We start from the raw sequence: 22,390 nt of genomic DNA, 5'->3' as shown, positions 1-22,390 counted from the left end.
ATATGAAGCAAATCAGTTGTATTGCAGTGCAAGGAACATACTGATTGGAGCGGACAGCAGAATCAGAGGAAGTTGAGCTCGCCGTTGTGCTGCTTCTCCTTGTACTATCCAGTCAACGGCTGGTAGGAGTAATCTTTAAGCATTACTGAACTGCAGCACATAAAAATCAGGTCTCCTATGCTACCTGACATGGCTGTGCTTTGTGGCAGAGCATTGTAAATCTCTGGACTGAATTGGCAGATATACAAAATCGCTGTCATGTAAAACAGCTCTAATGTACAGATTTTTTTAGTTTTCCTGGAGTTTAGCTCTAAATAATTTGAAATGCAAGATATAGTTTTGTCCACTAGATGACTCCAATGTGCTAATAATTTAGAGTCAATTATATATTTTATTGTTTTTAACAGAATAAGGTAACATAAGTAACGTTCAGATGTCAATACCATAGGGTAACACAATGCAAGTCACGTTTTCAGTACATAAAAGGAATCGGTGCTTACGAAAGCACTAACACACCGTCGCCTACCGAGAGCAGACGGTGGCAAACTATACAAGGAACAGCAAGGACTAATAAAGTTGGAGGGTACAACATCTGACTGTGGGGGGAAAGAATATAGATATGGGAAGAGAAGAGGGAAAAGAACAATAGAGGAGAGAAGAGGGAGGGAAAGAAAGGACAGGGATGGAGGGGGATCGAGCAGACCCCGGTGCGACAAACCTATATGATGTAATCAAGATGTGTGTCTGGGTTGACCCTGGGGCGTCAACAATGTTTTCAGGGAGTTCGAGGCAGAGTAATCGATCCAGATGAGCCATAGGATCTTAAATTTGTCAAAGGTGTCATTATCAAGGGCTAACATCGCTTCCATGCGCATGATGTCATTGACCATGAAGACCCATAAGGCCAGGGGAGGGCTGGTAGTAGTTTTCCAGAATAGGGGAATAAGCTGTCTGGCATTTGTGCGTAAAGTGGTATGACTTTTGCCAATCTACCAAATGGAGTTCCTTTCCCAGATCCGTGGACCACCTCCTGGTGTAAGAGGGGGGTTGGTCATGTAGCGGTGCGTGTTGTAATGTGTACATGGTAGAGAGTTAATGTCTGAGTGTTTTTGAGAGAGAGCACAGCTATTCGTATCCCATCAGGGGCCTGTGAATCTGGGAAGCGGAAAAAAGGTCAAAACAAAAGGAGGATATGAGAAGGACTGTGAGCCAGTTGCCCTGGTCATTTGGCACTACAGGCTTGCCTAAGGTGAGGTCCACAAATGAGCTCACTACAGGCCAAATGGGGCGGGAGTAGGGGCCTACTGCGTTGGAGCCTATTCCTTGAGGCAGTGCAGGGTGATCAAACAGAGATGTGAGGGGCGAGGGGTCTGAGGAAATAAATATAGCATGCCTTTTTTGTATCAGAGATGAAGGGCCGCGAGTGTCAGTGGGGAGGTAGAGGAGAGTAAGTGTAAATGTTGCCCATAGCCCCAGAGTAGGGCCCGAAGGTCGAGGGCAGATAGGTCTTGTTCCACCATGGTGAACGCTTTGGGGAAGGGACGAGGGAACCACTGTAAGACCCTAGACAGCAGTGCCGCTCTATGGTATAGTTTAAAGTCAGGGTGGCCTACCCCGCCCTAGGTTTTGGGGTACGTGAGCAGAGTATGGTGAATGCGGGACATGCCTTGGTGCCATATGAATCGTATGGACATAGATCGCAGAGAGGTAAAAAAGTGATGGACAGTGATAGGTACAGTTTGAAATAAATAAAGCAGTTTAGGGAGGGTGTCAATTTTCAAAGTGTTGATGCGACCAAACAAGGGCATCGGGGAAGAGTTCCAGGCGTCTAGTTCCTTCCGGAGTCGGGTCAATAAGGGGAGATGATTGAGAGCATAGAGATCCGATAGGTTGGAGGGAATCGTAATCCCCAGATAGGAGATGCCCCTGGAGCCCCATTGAAAAGGGAAGTTAGCCTGTACTCGGTAAGGGTTGTGTGCGGTAGGGATATATTAAGGGCCTCCGTCTTAGACATATTTAGTTTAAAGTTACTAAATTCCCCAAACCTGAGAAATTCCTGCATCAAAATCACAATAAGCGATGATTGATTGGTTTGCGCAAAAGTTATAGCGTTTACTAAATAGGGGATGGTTTTATAGCATTTTTATTAAAACATTTTTTTACTAGAAATGGCGGCGATCAGCGATTTTTATTGTGACTGCGACGTTATGGCGGACATGTCGGACATTTTTGACACATTTTTGGGACCATTGTCATTTATACAGCGATCAGTGCGATTAAATATAGGTACCTCCTATTAGATTAATTAATATGTTATTTGTTTATACTCATGACTGGAGCTCAATATCCCCAGATCTGGCCCAACTTCCACTTTAGATCTACTACATTGGTCTATTAATCTCGTTCTTTAATCCCACAATCCTAAAGATATAACATATCTCAACCCAAGTTAGTGTAACATTTTTTACTATTTTTTGGGGTTATGGATTTGTAATATATTTACCTACTTGTTATAAGTGATGTTTTTTGCATCTATAAAAGCCTGTATTTTTGTTATGTTTGTGAATGTGTGTCACTTTGTCTTGGTCCAGCTGGTTCTGCCTATCCTTGTGACCCTGGTGGGGATGTGGAGGCTCCCTTAACCTTCTATGTGGCCACACAGCCCCGCTCACCCTGTCTCCTTTTTTGACTGGGTATGCGGCGATTGGCGGGTCCTGGATGCTTGCTTCCCTCCCCCCTCATGCCCTCGCTGTTGCTCATTGGCTGCTTGCCGCCCTAATATTCAACCCATCCCAAATCCCCCTTTGTGTTTTTTCTGTACTTTGTTTAGCTGTATTTGAGCAGTCGGTACCTTGATTGTTGATGACGTTGATTGCCCTTAAAGTTCTCTTTGTGCTACCCTCTGTCACTATAATTTGACAGTATTGTACAGTAACTAACAGGATCACTGTCAACTTTATTAATAAACAACAACTGACTGTCAAGTTACTGTATTTGAATATTTTACATAAAATTCATGGAACTGAAATAACGACTTTTTCTGTGTTAGAAAAAAAGCAATGATTTAGGCAATATTAATCAGCTGGAAAAATTTCTGAAACATAAATTATTGCAGAGCATGAAAGCTGAACTTGAGAAGAATTAGCGTATTTTTTCTATTAATCACAAGATTTAGGCAGGCCATAGATGATGTGATATTTCTTAATAAAATCACTAAATTCCCCCACTACCACAGTCGGTGTTGATGGGGTAATCCCTCCCATTATAGTGGTTCGCAATAATCGCACGTAAAAATCCGACATGCTGGTTGTACCCAAATCGATCGATGGATCGACTTTAGTACAATCAGCCTACTCATAGATGGTTTGAATCTTGGCCGGACCCTGCTAAACCGGCTGAGATTTCGAACCATTTATGGTCGGCTTTAGGGGATTGGAAAAGCAGGCAGCCTATGATGCGTCAGTAAACCCCAATTTTTTTTAGTTGTGATCTCTAGCTGTCCTTAACCTTTATTCAATGCACATTTCCATTATTAGTAATTACCTGATTTATCTTGCCGTTTCAATGCACCTCTCTGTTGTTAGTGTCAAAGCTGTAACAACCAATCCACTGGGCTCTGCGTTGCCACTCCAAGTGTGCATGCTCCTCCAGTTCCCTGTATAGAACCTGTTCAATGTCTGGTTTCTCATTTGGAAGTGACTTTTCATGGGCTTGAGGGGTGTCTCTAGCATTTTGAGTGACATCTGCTCCCTCTCCCCTGTATCTGTCCACATGATAATGAATTTCAGATTGCAAGTGGCTCATGAGTGTGACGGGGGCTGTCAATCAGCAAAAACTGCACCTCCCCCATTGTAAATACAGTATGATTATTATTTTTCAGAATTTTTTTGTTGTCATTTTACATTTTAAAACATCGCTCACATGTTGTTTATTAAGTCTTTATCATTTGAATTAGAATGTTTTTCTTCCCTATCAACCCTTGTTGCCACAACAGCGCCAACCAGCTCTGCGCAGGCACAGAAAAACAAAGGAACTTTCCTGCAGTGACATCTGCTGGATGCGTCAGATTTACTGATTGCTCCACCCGTGATCACAGTGTGATACGTAGCAAGTAAAAAGTCACATGACCACAGTATACATATACTGTAGAAATTAAGGTACCAAACAATATTTCCATGTTTTCTACATACTGTAGCTTATAGTGTTATATTTGCTTTATTGTACTGAGTGGCAGTGGGTTTCCTGACACATTAGGAAAGTCAATTAGATATCAATGTTAACTTTATATTGTCTGGGATTTCTTTGCAGATCAGTAGATACTTGATACATACGTGGAATATGATAAAAAACCAAAATTGGCCTGCTTCTGGAAGGAGTACTGTTCATTAGGAGGCAGATTCTGTGGATCATCATTGGTTACATCAATGCAATGAGGGGCACCTTCTGCATAAACTTTCCACCTACATAATAGAATATTATTATTAAAGGTCTAGTTACTAGAACCAAGTCAGTATTTAGTTACAACCATTCTAAAGTAGCGGGTTCATGACAAAGCTAAAACAAATCTAAATATCTAAATGCAGTTTTGCAACTTTGACATGTGTTTGTAAAAATGTACATATCATCGCAACTATTTAGTGCATCCATATGAATTATACCGTGTTTGTTTCAGGACAAATTGGCTTTAATTTGTTGGTAAATGATAATCGGTATCTCCCGATATGTTTTCTTTTTTTTTATCATAGAAAACTGGTACAAAATAGTAAAACAAATAATTTTTTTAAATATAAATCTGTATATTTCTTTCTATTACCATAACTCACCACCCAAGAACAATCCAAAATAAATTTTCCTGCTCCTGATGATTGCAGCGATACCTCATATATGTATATTATTTCTTGTTTGTACCCCATAGTAAGGCCTAGAAACAAAAGTGTGCATTTTGCATTTGCATATTTTTTTTTATCCTGTCTAAAACACGCTGATACTGACACTGATACTAAATTTAAAAAATGCTTTTTTTTAAAAAAAATAATCCTACCTAAAATACACAGACCCGACCTTTGAACCCAATCCTTGACTCTGGCCATGACCTTTGATTCTATCCTTGGCCAAAACTCTAAAGCCTCGTACACACGGTCGGATTTTCCTACGGGAAATGTTCTATGTGAGCTTGTTATTCCGACCGTGTGTATGCTCCATCGGACATTTGCTGTCGTAATTTCCAACAACAAATGTTTAAGAGCAGGTTCTCAAATTTTCCGACAGCAAACTTTGTTGTCGGAAATTCCGAGCGTGTGTACACAGTTCTGACGCACAAAATTCCACGCATGCTTGGAATCAAGCAGAAGAGCCGGACTGGCTATTGAACTTCATTTTTCTCAGCTCGTCGTACATGTTGTACGTCACCGCGTTCTTGCCGATCTGAATTCCCGACAACATTTGTGTGACCGTGTGTATCCAAGACAAGTTTGAGCCAACATCCATCGGAAAAAAATCCATGGTTTTGTTGTCGGCGTGTACGAGACATAACACCTACTTAGAACAAACCTTAACCACTTAGGGCCTCTTTTTGAGATTTGTTGTTTACAAGTTAAAATCCTTTTTTTTTGCTAGAAAATTACTTAGAACCCCCAAACATTATATTTTTTTTTCAGACACCCTAGAGAATAAAATGGCAGTAATTGCAATACTTTATGTCACACTGTATTTGTGCAGCGGTCTTACAAGCACAATTTTTTGGTAAAAAATACACTTTTTTTAATTAAAAAATAAGACAACAGTAAAGTTAGCCCAATTTTTTTCTATATTGTAAAAGATAATGTTATGCCAAGTAAATTGATACCCAACATGTCATGCTTCAAAATTGCGCCCGCTCATGGAATGGCAACAAACTTCGGCATTTAAAAATCTCCATTGGCGATGTTAAAAATTTCTACAGGTTAACAGTTTTAAATTACAGAGGACATCTAGTGCTAGAATTATTGCTCTCACACTAATGATCGCGGCGATAGGTTTGAACAACGTTTTCATATGCGGGCGCGACTTACATATGCATTCTCTTCTGCGTGCGAGCTTGGCGGGACGGGATGCTTACATTTTTTTTATTATTATTTATTTTACTTTTTATTTTTTATTTTTACACTGTCCTTTTAAAAAAAAAATTGGGTTACTTTTATTCCTATTACAAGGGATCTAAACATTGTAAAAAGCATGACAGAACCTCTTTAATGTGAGATTTGGGGTCAAAAAGACCTTAGATCTCATATTTACACTTAAATGCAATAAAAAAAAATAAAAAAAAGTCTTTTGAAAAAAAAAAATCCCCTTTAAGAGCATTGGGTGTAAGTGACGTTTGACGTCGCTTCCGTCATCCAATGTTATGGAGCCGAATGGAGGTCATCTTTCACTCACTAGGCATCCAGTCTCACAGGGGAGAGGACCCGATGGTCTCCGCCGCTACCGACGGCTCCATTAAGCAGCGGAGACGACCGGAGCGCGGCGAGAGGGGGGGGCACTTCTCCCGCCGCCGATAAAAGTGATCTTGCGGCAAATCCGCCACAGAGACCACTTTTATCTGGAAGCCTACTGTCCGCCCGCCATTTAAGAGGATACTGGGGTTATGGCAGCTATCTGCTGCCATAACCAAGGTACTCCACGTCAAAGTACCGATAAGTATAACGACGTCGGCTGGTCGTTAGGTGGTTAACTATAGGCAAAACATTTTTTTTTTTTTTCATTTTGGATAGAGCAAGGGAGGGTTATAACCCCTGTCAGATTTTTTTTTTTTGCCATCTGTGTCCCATTGCAGAAATTTCCCTTCGCTTCCTGTTCTATATCCAAGCAGGAAGTGAGAGGAAATCCCTGCAAATTAAGGGTATTCATTCAGAATATCACAGCTAGTGTCCCATTGGAAGATATCCCCTTAATTACTTTTCTGGGGACAACCCAAATTTGGGGATTTTCTTTACTCTCACTTTCAATGATAATGGTAAACAGGACTAATAGAGAGGGTGAATCTCCCTAACAGATGCACAGACAGCAATAAAAACTGACAGGTGTTCTAATCCCTCTCCACTCTTTTCAAAACTAAAAAAAAGTTGTGCCTTTAGTTATACTTAAATCTAGCTCAAGGTTTTTTGGGTTTGTTTTTATTTACACATACTGTTCTTTGTTTTCTTTGTGTACATTTTTCTCTTCCAGCAAGGTGAAGGAGATACAATGTATCTTTTTTTCTCTAGTCAAGAGGAGAAAAAACCACAGGGGCAGGCTACACAGTGATTGATCAGCATGATAGCCAATCAGAGGCTTATCACAGCGATCAGGTGTGTTATAGGGTGTCACTCTGTCCCTGTCTTCCAATTGTGCTCCTGTATTACAGACCTCACAACCTGAAAAAACTCATTTCAGGGAGATGGCAAACTCATTTCAGGGAGGTGGGCGTGGCTTAAACTGTGCTACATATTGGGCGTGGCTTAAATGGGGTGTGGTTTAATAGAGTCTGAGATGACTTGCATAGTGCAGAATGTAGTAATGTTAAATAGGGAATAAACAGTGCGGAGTGTATGGCAGTGGGTAGTATGTGCATGTGAGGAGTGTGAAGTGTACAGCAGTGTGCAGGATATTGTCAGTAGGGTAGTGGACGGTGTCAGTAGTTCTTTATTTTTATTATTATTTTTTACAATTGTATTTTTTAAATGATTTTACTATTTGCCTTTAATTTTTTGTTTTTACAATGACTTGGGGTGGGGGGTAGTGAACAGTGTCAGTAGAGCAATGTGTCAGTAGTTTTTTGTTTTTTATTATTTTCTCTATTTTTTACAATTTTGTTGTTTATTATTTTCTTTAAATCATTTTTTAAATCATTTTTTCACAGTGCTTCTGGGGAAGGGGTGGAGAGTATGTGGCGGTGATGGTGTCAGTAGGGCAGTGGATGGTGTCAGTAGTTTTTATTTTTACATATTGTTTTTTTACAGTTTATTTTTTTATTTTTTGTTGTTCAAAATGCTTTTTGGGGGGAGGGGGTTGGGGCAGTGGACAGTGTAGGTAGGGCAGGGGGGTGGTGTCAGTTTTCTATTTTATATATTTTTTGTTTACAATTTCATTTTTTTTAAATATTTTTTGCATTTTTTTTTTAAACAACCCTGTTGGGGGGGGGGGGAGGCTTTGGTGAGATGTCAGGGGTCTAAACCCCCTGACATCTCCTCTTTGAGACAGGGAAAGGGACTGAAGACATTGATTCCCCAGTCCCTTTCTCAGCATTGAAGATGAATGGACAGAAGACGGCCATTCATAAACTGAGCAGAGTAACACACAGGTTACTCTGTTCAGTTTTCACAGGACACAGGTATGATCTCGCTCACTGTGTCCAATTCAGAAATTCAGAAAAGGCAGGGGTTGGTAAATGACCGGTCTCTTCCTCCGCTCGTCATCCTGACAGATCCCCACAGCTGTCGGGTGAGGAGGGAAGCCGGCAGCGGAGGACGAGGGGGGGCAGAGGAGGAGGACAGGGAGCCGGAGAAAAAGGGGGGGTGAAGGACACAGGGGGGATCTGTAGAAGAACGGGGGAGAAGGACACGGAGGGGGGCTGGAGGAGGAGGATACAGGGAACAGTCGGGGATGATCGGTGCAGCAGGAGGGACAGCTGTGATCATCGATCTCCCTGTATAGCTTTTTAGCCGACATCTGCAGGAGGGAGAGAAGGAGAAGCGGCTGTCAGCTATACAGGGAGATCGGTGTTCACAGCTGTCCCTCCTGCTGCACCGATCATCCCCGGCTGTGAACCAGGGGACAATCCAGGATCAGCCCCGCAGCCCCGATATTGGGCAGCACTTGCGGGTTTCCGGGAGCCGCCCCCGAAATGCAGGAGGCTCCCACACCTTGCGATAGACTTGGGATGTCTGGTATTATCACCCTGTCACACGAGCTTCTGATGGGGACTACAAGTGGCCATTTCTACACACATTGTGCAGATATGGTCCACTGTTGTCACCATCAAGAAAGTTACCCTGAGAAATGCCATAAAGCCATCATCAGAATGAGTGCATATACACCAGACATGTGCAATTTGTTTTGTTAGGAATAGAAATTCAGACAAAATTTTTGTTATTCAGAAGTACAGTAAAACCTTGGTTTAAGAGTAACTTGGTTTGAGAGCGTTTTGCAAAACAAGCAACATTTTTGAATAAAAAGTAGCGTCATGTCACAACTGAGTATTACGAACAGAGGCACCTCTAAGTGTAGCAACATGGTTACATTTAATGAAGGTACAACATTTAGCAACTCACATGGTTGATGATTAAAAGAAATTGAAGGATAAGGAAAAATGGACTTTAACGTCACGTATATACGTTTCTATACGTGCCGTTAAAGACCATTTTTCCTTATCCTTCAATTTCTATATATTAGGATGTGGCACTTTGGTATTTAGGGTGTTTTGATTGCCACCCTAGGGCATAGCAATCAAACGTTTCTCTGATGATTAAAAGAGGCACATCTAAGGCATCCAGGGTAAAACTGTCCACATAGACCATCCTCCTCACCACCATCGATGTTATCCCTTCCACGCTGTGCTCCTCGCTTTCAAATCGCTCTACTGCAGGGTAGTCTTCCTGGTCACAATTGCAGACTGACAGCATTGAGAGCAGCAGTGAGGACAGTCTATGTGGACAGCTTTACCCCGGATGCCTGTATACTTAGATGTGCCTGTTTTAATCATCAACCATGTAAGTTGCTAAATGTTGTACCTTCATTAAATTTAACTATATTGCTACACTTAGAGGCTCCTCTCTTCTCTTTTATACTCTGTAGCTCCTGATGGATATTGCTTCTTATCCACTTGTGGAGGCTTCCATTTGTGGATGGACATGTTATGGTTACATAACCTATCACATTGCTAAAATATTTTCATATGGACTATAAACTGAGGGCTTTATGAATAAATGGTTGTGAAACTAATCATTTGAGTTTCCATTATTTCTTATGGGGAAATTTGCTTTGATATACAAGCGCTTTGGATTACAGGCATGTTTCCAGAACAAATTATGCTCGCAATCCAAGGTTTTACTGTATATAAACTTCTAAATCACAATAGAAATTAATTTCAACTAATCCAAAATAAATTATAACCAACAATGAAATTAATTTGTTTCATTTGAATATAAAGTACGACATAACTAATTAATTCAGGATCCATTTTATTTTTCTGTTGCATTAACATTTTTTAATATTATAAAAATTATTTAATAAAATGTACTACATATAAAATGGAAACATATCGCAATAAATACAGCAAGGTATAAAAGTGAAATAAGATGATGATTCCTACTTATTGTGTTTGGATCGGATGGAGGTGGTGTGGTTGCTCCATCTCTGAATCATAACATAATGAATGAATCTGAAAATAATTTCATTCTATTCATTCTTTCAGATCCATTCATTTTTAGTTTGCATATATTTTTCAATACTATAAAAAAAATCAACTAATTCCATTTCTATTTGTGGGTTGGACTAGCAGGGATTACTCAAAGTGCATACAGAAGTAATCTCCCGAAATCAAATATTAAAATATTAAAATGAATATAGCCAATCTCACAAAACATACAAAATGAAAACAAAATGATTAACTTAACAAAAACTAAACAAATGTTTCCCTTGTACAAAAGAAGGGGCAAAGGTTAGCAAAGGTTTTAAAAACATGAAACTAATTTTTTTAATGACAATTGATTATGATGCAGTGTGCTTCAACAAGCTATATGTCATTCACTTAGGTCTCTGTAGTGGGAGAACACAGTAAATCTGATGTTATAAAGCATTTGATAAAATGATATTAAACCCTGTTTGGCTATTACCTCCTCCAAAATAAAATCTGCAATTGCTTAGCTATAGATGTAAAAAACAATAGATAAATAAAATGGATAACAAGGTTAAATAAAAGATGAATTCCAGGTATTGTATATTTTTACATAGTTACACTGGTCCAGCTTGTATATACCATACCTGGGCAATGCCCCTAGAGTCTGGAAATCACTGAAGTTGACACCGCCACTCCAGTGATCTCCACTTGCTTCCAGGTCCCTTGCTGAGTGGCCAGCCTGATGTCTTGTAAACACAGGAGGTCAGCCTATCAGCAAGCTTGTGATTCGGGAAAATGCTTTGGAATATCAAAATGAATGCAAAGCGTTGGCTGATTAGACGAGGTGGAGAGGCCTGGCAGTGATGTTATACTCTCCACCCTGCCCAATCAGAGAATGCTTTGCATTCATTCAGAAAATGCAAAGCATTCTCTGAATGGCACCCGCGAGGAGCGGCCAACCTCCAGTGTTTACAGTGCATCATACCATAAAATTGATCAAACCTGTAATGCTTCTTTAAATAAAGATACACAATAATCAGCAAGAAGGCTGAAGTAGAAGACAACTTTATCATAAGCAATATGAGAGTGTGAAAATGAACAATCCAAATAAAATATCCTCTAATGGACAACCCCCTCTCACCATACAGAGATAGAATGTATGTGCTGATCACTTACTTGTGTGTTTCTCTTTTTATCCCCAATTCTAATTTTCTTTGTTGCTGGAGAACAGGGTGAGTATTCTTAGTTATCACAACACCTGAAACAGAACAGGTTATAAATTCACATATTTGCTACTGCAATACCCCCATTTAGCACATAAATCTGATAGAGCACGTGTCAAATACAAGGCCTGCTGGCTGAATCTGGCTCTCCAGGCCATTTCATGTGGCCCTTGCATCCAGGGCTTTTTTTCCCCTTGAACGTGGCAGAAATCAATTCCGCCACCTCCAGCTTCTCACTCACCAATGTCACTTGTAAACAAAGAAGACTTCTGTGTTTACAACAACAACTTTCCTTTCAGCAGCTCCCACAGATCCCTGCCTGCCCTGCACTCACAGTGGGGATAAGGAAGATGCAGATGCAGGTTAAGTGTGGGATGGGGCATCAAGTGTTAAACTGCATTGTGATCCCACCAATGATCTCCCTGCAAGTGAGAGAGAGGCCGAGCCACCTGCACTGCCGGGAGTTACCAGTGCCGTGTGGTGTAGACGAGATGAAAAGGAAGCTTTTGGGGGGGGGGGGGGGGGGGGCACTGTGGAGGGAGATGTGTGCAGAGGTGGGGGATAGGGGAGAGTGGTGCAGAGGTCAGGGGTGGAAGTGAGATGTGGATAGCCTATGATAGAGAGCTGAATCCTGCAGACTGGTTATAGCACACCTCTAAATCCTGCACTTTGTATGAAGCACACTCCTCAATCCTGCACTCTGTACACAGCACACCCCTGAATCTGCACTCTCTGCATAGAGCACCCCTGAACTGCAAATAACGCACCTCTGGTATGTATTGCCCCTTTAACCACTAGCCGACCAGCCGCCATTATTATACTGCGGCAGGTTGGCTCTTTCCCGCAAATTGCCGTAGCTGTAGGTCAGCCCTTTAAATAGCTATAGCAGTATACAGCAGGTACGCCTGCTGCACGTGGCCAGCGGTCACGATGACTGCCGGCCACGCACGATCACAGGCACGAGAGCCAGAACGGGGATGTGTGTGTAAACACACACATCCCTGTTCTGACAGGAGAGACAGATCGTCTGTTCCTACTAAGTAGGTACAACGATCTGTCTCCTCCTCTAGTCAGTCACATCCCCTCACAGTTAAAAACACACACGATGGAACACATTTAACCCCTTGATCGCTCCCTAGTGTTAACCCCTTCCCTACCAGTGACATTTACACAGTAATCAGTGCATTTTTATAGCACTGATTGCTGTATAAATGTCAATGGTATCACAAATGTGTTAAAAGTGTCCGATCTGTCTGCCGCAATGTTGAAGTCCCACTAAAAATCGCAGATCACCACCGTTACTAGTAAAAAAAAATAATAATTATAAAAATGCCATAAATCTATTGCCTATTTTGTAGACGCTATAACTTTTGCGCACACCAATCAATATACGCTTATTGTGATTTTTTTACCAAAAATATGTAGGAGAATACTGTATATATTGGCCTAAACTGATGAAGAAATTTCTTTCTTTTTTTGGATATTTATTATAGCAAAAAGTATAAAATATTGGTTTTTCAAAATTGTCACTCTTTTTTTGTTTATAGCACAGAAAATAAAAAACAGCAGAGGTGATCAAATACCACCAAAAGAAGGCTCTATTTGTGGAAAAAAAAGGACGTCAATTTTGTTTGGGTGCAGCGTCACACGACCGCGCAATTTTCAGTTAAAGTGACGACGTGCCGTATCGCAGAAAATGGCCTTGGTCATTAAGGGGGGTGAAGTGGTTAAGATCTTCCCAGTGTTACTGTAATTTGGACACACCCACAGTTCAATGCAATTTGGCGGTGGGGGTGTGGCTGAGCACCTATTCTCTGAGAAAAAAAGACCTGGATACATTTTTATAGTCTTCCAGATACAACCGGCCCTTTTGAGGGCAACCACAATGCTGATGCTGCCTGCAAATAAATTGAGTTTGACACCCCTGTGATAGAAGTACCGAACAGCCAATCCCAATTAAGACTGAGCTCTATAGTGCTATTGAGTTAATGTTTGGGCTCTGCGGCATCAGTACCTGGTAGCAGAGCTTGAAATGATGAGGAAGGCCTCTCTTACACCTCTGACTCGGGTTACCTAGTAGTGTGGACAGAAGGCACAGGAGTGCAGAGTGGCACTAGTGCCTGTAAGTCTTGCTAGTAGCAGAGCAGTTATCCACGCCAGGCAGGAGAAGTCATCAATAGTCTTTAGTGAAGCAGGCAGGCTGGTAGATAGATGGTGGGTGGCAGACTGAAGCAGGTGGATACTGGCCACAGTAGGCAGGTGAGGAATAGTGAGCACAGCTGAGGAATACCTGTAGAACAGCGGGCACAGCAGGATGTAAAGCAAGTACTGGAAACAGGAAGATTAGCAGAGTCAGGCAGGCCAGGTCATGCACTGGCAGGACAGATCAGGTACACAGGAGCATGCAAGAGCATGGTCAGGGTACAAGCCAAGTCAGGAGCCAATCAGTGGAACAGAAGCAAATGGAACAGGCAGAAGTGGTGGTCAAGGACAAGTCAGGGTCGGTGCAAGCGAAGTTTGGCAAGAGATGTCAGACTAGCTGGGTCAGCAACTGGAATAATGATGCAGAATGACAGGGTCACAGGATACAGGGCAGGCTGAAGACAGAGCAGCACTGATTCTAAGCACTGGCACAGTTTAAATAGCTCCTTTGGCGCCAACATCTCTCACAAATGCACGTGAACATGCCAATGAGCACATGTATGCGCACCTATGCATGCGCATAAGTATTAGCCGAATTGCTATGTCTACAAGAGGAAGCATGAATTGGCCTGTAAAGTCTGTCCAGAGGGACCATGCTGTCTACTGGCATGCCCTTCCTGACAACCAGATACTCAAATACCTAAATTTCACTGTACCCCATAGCAGCTTGGTATTAGATATTCCCAGCATGGTGCAGTTAATAAAATAAAGAGAACTTTTAACTGGTTGTTGTATTAATAAACTGTAGCACTATGTCATGGGTGGAACTGTAATTATACTCTTATAAAAAAATGTTCTTATAAATGCTGCCTTTCCCTCCAGCAAATCCCCAAGACTCCACTCTCTCCACGTACATCCTAGTTTCCAAAAGCCTCAAAACCAGGCTCTGCTTTTTCTACACATGCGTGAAAAAATCTCCAAACATGACTATAGAAGAGATGTCCAATGTTGGGCCAAGAAGGGGGAGTGCGAAATAGAAGACGAAGCCAATAGAAGCACACATAGTACACCACACCGATGGGTGGGGGAGGCCAAATTGCACAGTGAGAACAGTGAGAGGGGCTTAAATGGGTATAGTTAAATAAGACTCGGGCATAGACTGCTCTGGGTTACAAGTGCATAACGCTCAAGTGTGAATAATGTACATAATGCAGGGGTCCAGAGTGCAAGGTCAAAAATAAGTAGAGCCCTCTACCTTCCATACTCCCCCCCATCGCCCATGACAAAGCCACATCAAGCCAAATTTGCTGCACCCCTCCCTTGATTAAAAGTGAAATGTGTGTGCAAAAGTATGAATGCAAAAAAAAAAAAACAGCAAAAAGTATGAAATAAAGTATGAATGCTTAAAAGTGCACATATGCTGTGCACATGCTTCTATGGGCTGTTAGAGAGGTAAGAATAATTCATCATCTTTTGCAGGGAGCTTACTTAAACTTTTTTAGTAGAGCTTTAAGGATCTCCACAATTAAACTCATAACATTAATGTTTGGTAATAATATTTCACATCTGCCTCACATAGAAAATGAAATACACAGAAGAGATAGTTAAATAGAATTCCAATATAATTATAAGAATGATAAAGTCATATCTCACCCTTCCCTTCTGGGATCTCCTCAGATTTTAATATCCACTGATACAATGGGAATTGGTAGAGTTGGCCTTTGGGACAGGTCACAGTGACATAATTGCAGTACCAGGGATCCAGAGGGAAATTTAGGTAGCGCTCCATGTAGAGCCTAACCATCAGGAGCTCTCCAAGGTCTTTATTTACAGTGATATTAAACTCTGTCACCTGGAAAAGCCAAAAGTAGAATCTAAGAGGTCTGTACACACTACAAATCTAAGCACTGGTCATGGATAATTCAAAGAGCGTGCTGGTAGAGATAAACAGACCTTTTCAAAAAAGTAGATTAAAAATCAAGTGATACATTTTGCACTATGAGAAATGCAACTAAATAAAGTGCTGCGCTCCCAACATATGCATAAATACTGTGCTCATATAAAAAAAACATAACAAATCTTGTTAGAAATCGCTATTAATGATCAACTAATTATTCAGTGTAATAAACATATAGCAAAAGCCTCAAAAAAACTTTTAGAGAAATAGGTCAAGTTTTTATAAGTCTTCCCATTATTTATTTCTCAAGTGCTAAAACATTTTTAGTGTTTTTAGATTTAATTGGTAGCCTTTATCTATGTTTCCTGACAGACTCCATGGCAGTCTACGTGTGGGTTAACCCCGCCTCCTTTCCAATGCTATAGGACCCCATTCCCATAAATGTGAGCTCTCAGCCAGAGACTGTGTTCCTTTTTTGTCCTCCTCTTTGGACCAATACAGCAATTGGGGTACCTGAAAAAATTTAAAGGGGCCCCATGGCTACCTCTCTAACTGGCAGTTGACAGTGTCGTTTACATAACGTATACCAAAACTAAGGACAAATAGCAGCTGTCAGCATAGGCAGTACACTACTTGGGAACAGGGCTATAGAAAGAAGTTGTCCTTGGAGACAGCAGTGCGAGGAATTACCTTTTAGCGTCAAACCTGAAGTGTGGGCAAAAACTTGATTGGGGCTTTAGCTAGGTACCAGTAAGGTCTAATACTGTGTGCCCCACTAGTAGCTGATGCTCCTTTCATGAAGAATTTTACTTGCATGCAGTCTCTGACATGTCTCTACTGAAGTTCCGGAGGTGAAGGACTGGGCTTAAGGTCAGTGGTCAGCATAGGTTGTTTGCTGTGCAGTGCCTCCATTCAGAAAATGTCTTCTTTTCAAATAATACAAAGCGTTCTGTGATTGTACAAGGGGCGTATGAACATCACATTGTCCCCTTGTACAATCACAAAAAACCTTGTATTCTTTAAAAAGAATAAAAGAGGTTTTCTGAATGGAGGAGATGCACAGCGAGTGACCCGCTCTGATTGCTGTTCTTAAACCCCAGCTGTTATTGTCACCAGCAGAACTTCAGAGGCTGCATGTAAGTAACATTTTCCAAGAAAGAAACAGCAACTATTGGCAGGAAAAACATCATTAGAGGTACCTTATTGGTACCTAGCTAGTGCCCCAATAAAGTTTTTGATCACATCTCAGCTTTAATTCTTCAGGTAATCTCTTAGCCCACAGTAGCTCACCAGACTTTTGAAGCATCTCAGATCTCAGTGCCTAAGTGTAAATTAGAGATGGGTGAGCTGTTCAGGCCCGAGCAATGGTTCGGCCCCGAACAGCACCCATTCGGGTGTTCGCAACGCACCCGAATTTGCGGGGCGCTCGGCGGGATGTTTACCCACCAAGTGCACTCTAGGGCCCTGATTGGCTGAAGCAATGCACCTGACCGTTGGTCAGATGTAAGGCTTTGCCCAATCAGGGCACAGAGCACTGGCTCAGGGCTCAGTGATAGTTAGTTAGTGTTATTGTGACTGAGTGTAGAGTGTCAGTGTAATGTTAGTGTTGTGTCAGTGTAGTGTAAGTGCAGTGCAGTGTTGTTTTGTTCCCCTGCCCCCTTTTTTTAAATTGTCAGCGCAGTTTTGTCTTACTGTGATGCTGGTGTTTCCCCTTTTTTAATAATATATATATTTTTAACATTTTTCAATTTGTGTTAGCAGCAGTCCCCAATTGTACACAGTTTATAATGCACCAAGCACCACATTTCATTTATTAATTTTTTTGTGTCGCTGCGTACAATTTTTTTATTATTGTTGTTGTTCCCCTGCCCCCTTTTTTTTAAGTTGTCATCTTGTCTTATTGAGACACTGGTGTTCCCCCTTTTTTATTAATTTTTTTTTTTTTTTCAATTTGTGTCAGCAGCAGTGCTAAATTGTACACAGTTTACAATGCACCAAACACCACATATAATTAAATAAAATGCATTTAATCACCCATTTCCTATTATCTAATAAATTTGTGTAATAAGCCCCCCCCATCATGTCTGGGAGGCCAACAAGGAGAGTCATTTTCATGCCACTAAGGCCAACGAGGAGAGTCATTTCCATGCCACTATGAGGGGGGCAGCAGTGTCTGTGTGCACTAAAATGTGGCCTCATCATATAGACTGGCTCCCCAAGCTGTTGTTTATAAAATAAAGAAAGCTTGCAGGGAAAATCAATTTAAATGTCATTTTGTTTTCTTTATATATGTCAGTTTTGTGCAGCAGGTTCTATACACAGCAGAGATGGGCCACTTTACAGGCAGACTAAGGGGACCCTCAGGCACTATATTTAAAGGAATTTTTCATTTTTATTGTTTCACCTTAAGTATCACTAAATTCACTGCTCGTTTAATATTTTTTGAAAGTTTTTTATGCATTGCCACATATTCCCCATACCCTTTTTATGGCCAATAACTTGCATATAAGCCTTAAAAATGGGGACTTTAGATTTTTTTCCTTTTCTCTGTTCTCGAGTTCTGGTGTAGAACAGAACTCGGGAGTGTTCTGCCCATCACTAGTGTAAATTCTATATCCTTCCACCATTACCACTGGCATAGCAAGAAAGTGCTGAAAAAGGTAGTCTAGTAGTTAAAAAGATAAGATATAATCAAGATATAGTAGTAATAATGACCATTGCAATATTTTATATTATTAGGTAATTGTTAATATTCCTGCACACAATAACTCTATAACCCTAATGCAACCTTCTTACAACTGTGGGGGGGTTGTTGCAGAACTACAAACCTCAGCTCCCTCATTAGATTTTATCTAAGGAAACGCTCTGGGATTTACTTAGACAGCTAAACAAATTCTCCTTACTCCACCATCTACAAAGGGGAGTCTGTGACTAGCAACTATGACTACGATCCTGAAAATCCCTCCAGTCTGTTCCTCTTGATTGGAAATGTCATAGGATTTACAGAGTCAGTGTTAGCAGCAACCTCTCAAACTCTTAATGATACAGTACTGGATTTGTATCTACACATTCACACAGATTTTCTATGTTAAGTTTCCAATACCATCCTCCCTAATGGGTCCCCCTCCCACCCCCTGGTTTAGCAGTGTTGGCTGCTAAAGCTGCTGTAATGCCATTGTAAGCTATTACAAATACTGTCAGCACTATGTAGTGATACTCACAGCTCCAGCTATGAAGTTGTTCCATTGATGGGGCAGTCGGTGTACTTCACTTTCTCCATGCACCCCCACAAGGACAATAGAGAGATTATTACAGGTGCCAGCAGCCAGGTCAGTCCCTGTCGCTACCTTCAACTTATACATCTTTAGGATTCAGGAGATGACTCTTAAGGAAGCAGTTCTGCAAGACACAAGTACAGTTTGAACAGTCAGCTATATCCTCCTCTTTTATGCAATTTACAAGTTCACACCCACAACTAATTACAAGATCAGTAGCATGAACCAATCCTGTTTGGACATAGGCTATATTTTTAGATTTAATTATCTATGCACTAACATGCATGTGATGGGTGATATTAGTAAGTTTTTTTTACATCTGTTTTGGTAAATATATACAACTGGAATACTCAGACAAGGAAGTCAGTATGATACTTCCAGGATTTTTTATATGTTCTGAATCATGACAGGAGTCATGAATGGGTTAATTTACTATTGCGTAGGTTGGCCACCATTTACTGTGCTTTGCAGTGCTCTAGCTGATGGGGGCTTCTGGGCATGATGTACATGCAGCAGCACCATACACTCTTTTCATTTACAACCCCCACTGTAGAGGGGCATTATGTAAAAAAAACAGTTTAATTAGATTTTTTAAAGGGCCTGAAGGTATATCGCCAACTCTGCATCATTGTCTAAACAAGTGTTAAGGTTCTGCTAACACATCTAAAATAATACTGGAGTAGATAAAGCCGTGGCCAAATGTTTTGAAAATGACACAAATATTAATTTTCACAAAGTCTGCTGCTTCAGTGTTTTTGGATCGTTTTGTCAGATGTTACTATGGTATACTGAAGCAAAATGACAAGCATTTCAAAGGCTTGTATTGACAATTGCATTAAGTTTATGCAAAGAGCCAATAATTTCAGTGGTGACTCTTCTTTTTCAAGACCTCTGCCATTCACCCTGGATTGACCACAAGTTCTCAATGGGATTAAGGTCTGAGGAGTTTCCTAGCCATGGACCCAAAATGTCAATGTTTTGTTCCCCAAGCCACTTGGGTATCACTTTTGCCTTATGGCAAGGTGCTCCATCATGCTGGAATCATGCATTCTTTTTGGTTCATCACCAAACTGTTCTTGGATGGTTGGGAGAAGTTGCTATTGTAGGATTTTTTTGTACCATTCTTTGTTCATGGCTGTGTTCTTAGGCAAAATTGTGAGTGAGCCGAATCCCTTGGCTAAGAAGCAACCCCACACATGAATGGTCCCAGGATGCTTTACTGTTGGCATGACACAGGACTGATGGTAACGCTCATCTTTTCTTCTCCGGACAAGGTTTTTTCTGGATTCACCAAACAATCGGAAAGGGGATTCATCAGAGAAAAGGACTTTACCCCAGTCCTCAGCATTCCAATCCCTAAACCTTTTGCAGAATATCAGTCTGTCCCTGACATTTTTCCTGGAGAGAAGTGGCTTCTTTGCTGCCCTTCTTGACACCAGGCCATCCTCCAAAAGCCTTTGCCTCACTGTTCGTGCAGATGCACTCACACCTGCCTGCTGCCATTCCTGAACAAGCTCTGCACTGGTAGTGCCCCGATCCCGCAGCTGAATCAACTGAATCAACCATCATAAAAACTGTAGAAGACGGTCCTGGCGCTTGCTGGACTTTCTTGGGTGCCCTTAAGCCTTCTTCACAAATGCAGTGGAAATTAGTTTTTATGGGATTAAGTTCACTTGGATGGCAAAGAGGAACTTTGCAATTAATTGCAATTCATCTGATCACTTTTCATAACATTCTGGAGTATATGCAAATTGCCATCATAAAAACTGAGGTAGCAGGTTTGTAAAAATTAATATTTATGTAATTCTCAAAACCTTTGACCACAGCTGCACATTCGATGATAAAATTTGATGATAAAATAAATAAAATAAATAAAAATAGATTCTAATTTCAGTATACTATTCACAGGGTGACACTGTGAGTGAGTATACAGGTAGCAGCGTGCCAACGTCCCAATAGTGGGCATTTACAGAAATCTAGCTAAAAAGGTAGACTTTATAGGCACACGGAAAAACTGTCTAAAAGTAATGACTTGATTTATTTGGTAAACAATTGGTTGAGGAAATAGATATTACATGTAGATACAAATAATACATTCAGAGGGACAGCAGTTGGGGTCCACTTTTTTAGCTATATTTAGATAAAATAAATAACATGTCAACTAGGTGGGTTTCCAAGAGCTCACCTAGTCACTAGAGGGGCCAGCCTTCCATGTAGTGACTTTTTTATCTGCAATACAGCCAAGGTCAAAATAGTTTGCACCTTAACCTCTCTGTTTCTAAGAGCTTGATAGCCCTTATTGACATCTTTCAGGAAAGAAAAGCCCGGAGCAAAAATGAGAGAAGAGAAATGAGTGGAGGGCTGACATGACTGGGGAAACAGGGTATGAGATGTTAGAAGAGTGTGGATTGGGGGATAAGTTAGTGGGAGGGGGAGTATGTTTTCGGAGGAAGGAAGATACTTTGGAAGGAATGAGTTCAGGACCTATCGGTGGTATGGGTCCTGATGGTGGGATTTCAGCTAACGGAGGTGTAGCTGAAATGTGTTGGTAATGGGGCACTGCGGTCAGTGGTCGTCTCTGAGCCAGCCTGTCGGCTTGAGGCCTATGATCATATGAGAGGTACCGCAGTGCAGTAGTTTACACAAATGGTAAAGGGGGTTCCCGCAATGACCAACGCTAGGTGGCTGATAGGTTATAGTAACAGATGTTGATGTTATGTTGATTTTATTTGGAAAATATATTTGTTTAATAAATAAGGCTGCTACGGCCTGTGTTTTACTCCTATTTCAGTGTGGTCTCGTTAATAAGGTACATGGGTAAGAAGTTGGAGCAAACAAGGGTTTAAGCAGTAGTACATCTGTTATACAATAGTCAAGGTGGGCACGTGGGCTGAGGTGCTGGTAGTAAGACAAGGTATCATAGTCAGTGCAGGCTAACAAACTCAAATATGGTCAAGTGGGCCAAATTGCCCTTACAGATCACTCAGGACACTCAAGAAATCACTGACACGCAGGTAGGCTTGCCCATGTCCATCAAGTTGAACTGGGCACTTGAGGGCATAAAGAGAACACTAATGTTTTGCTCTTGGAAAGCAAAGGATGTCAAGGAGCCACAAGACCCAGGAAGAAAATTAGGAAGCATCAGGTCCCTAGTCTTGAAGCTGCAGAGGAATATGGCAGCAAGGATAGACCCGCGGTCAACATCAGATCTGTTCCCTATAAAGTAATTTACCTCCCAGCTTGACAAGAGCACTGCAGGGAGGTCCCCAGAATAACATGCCTATCCTCTGCCCAAACTATCCATCCATCCACACAGCCTGCTAAGTGACAGGGAACTCTTATGCCGCGTACACATGAGCAGAATTTCCGACAGAAAGAGTCTGATGGGAGCTTTTCATCGTATATTCCGACCGTGTGTATGCCCCATCAGACTTTTTCAGTCGAAAATTCAGACGGACTTAGACAGAGAAGATGTTCTATATTTTTCCGACGGAAAAAA

General features: G+C 41.3%; 1 protein-coding gene across 2 annotated transcripts in view; it reads right to left on the bottom strand.

The window, feature by feature from the left end:
* Window positions 1-19,031, bottom strand: part of LOC141127239 (hydroperoxide isomerase ALOXE3-like) — a 112,064-nt gene extending 93,033 nt beyond the window's left edge. The window contains exons 1-4 of one of the 2 annotated variants that reach the window (XM_073613505.1): window positions 18,838-19,031; window positions 15,373-15,571; window positions 11,531-11,612; window positions 4,332-4,460 (exon numbers count right to left, since the gene is read on the bottom strand). In XM_073613505.1, coding sequence (XP_073469606.1) covers window positions 4,332-4,460; window positions 11,531-11,612; window positions 15,373-15,571; window positions 18,838-18,978 — 551 coding nt within the window. In that variant the 5' untranslated portion in view covers window positions 18,979-19,031. The remainder of the gene's footprint in view (window positions 1-4,331; window positions 4,461-11,530; window positions 11,613-15,372; window positions 15,572-18,837) is intronic. The other variant, XM_073613506.1, reaches the window with a different exon arrangement.
* Window positions 19,032-22,390: the final 3,359 nt, after the last annotated feature.

Source organism: Aquarana catesbeiana, linkage group LG02 (genome assembly GCF_042186555.1).
Source record: "Aquarana catesbeiana isolate 2022-GZ linkage group LG02, ASM4218655v1, whole genome shotgun sequence".
Taxonomy (NCBI): Eukaryota; Metazoa; Chordata; class Amphibia; order Anura; family Ranidae; genus Aquarana; species Aquarana catesbeiana.
The sequence above is the reverse complement of the archived record's forward strand: the minus strand, read 5'-3'. Positions and strand labels throughout refer to the sequence as shown.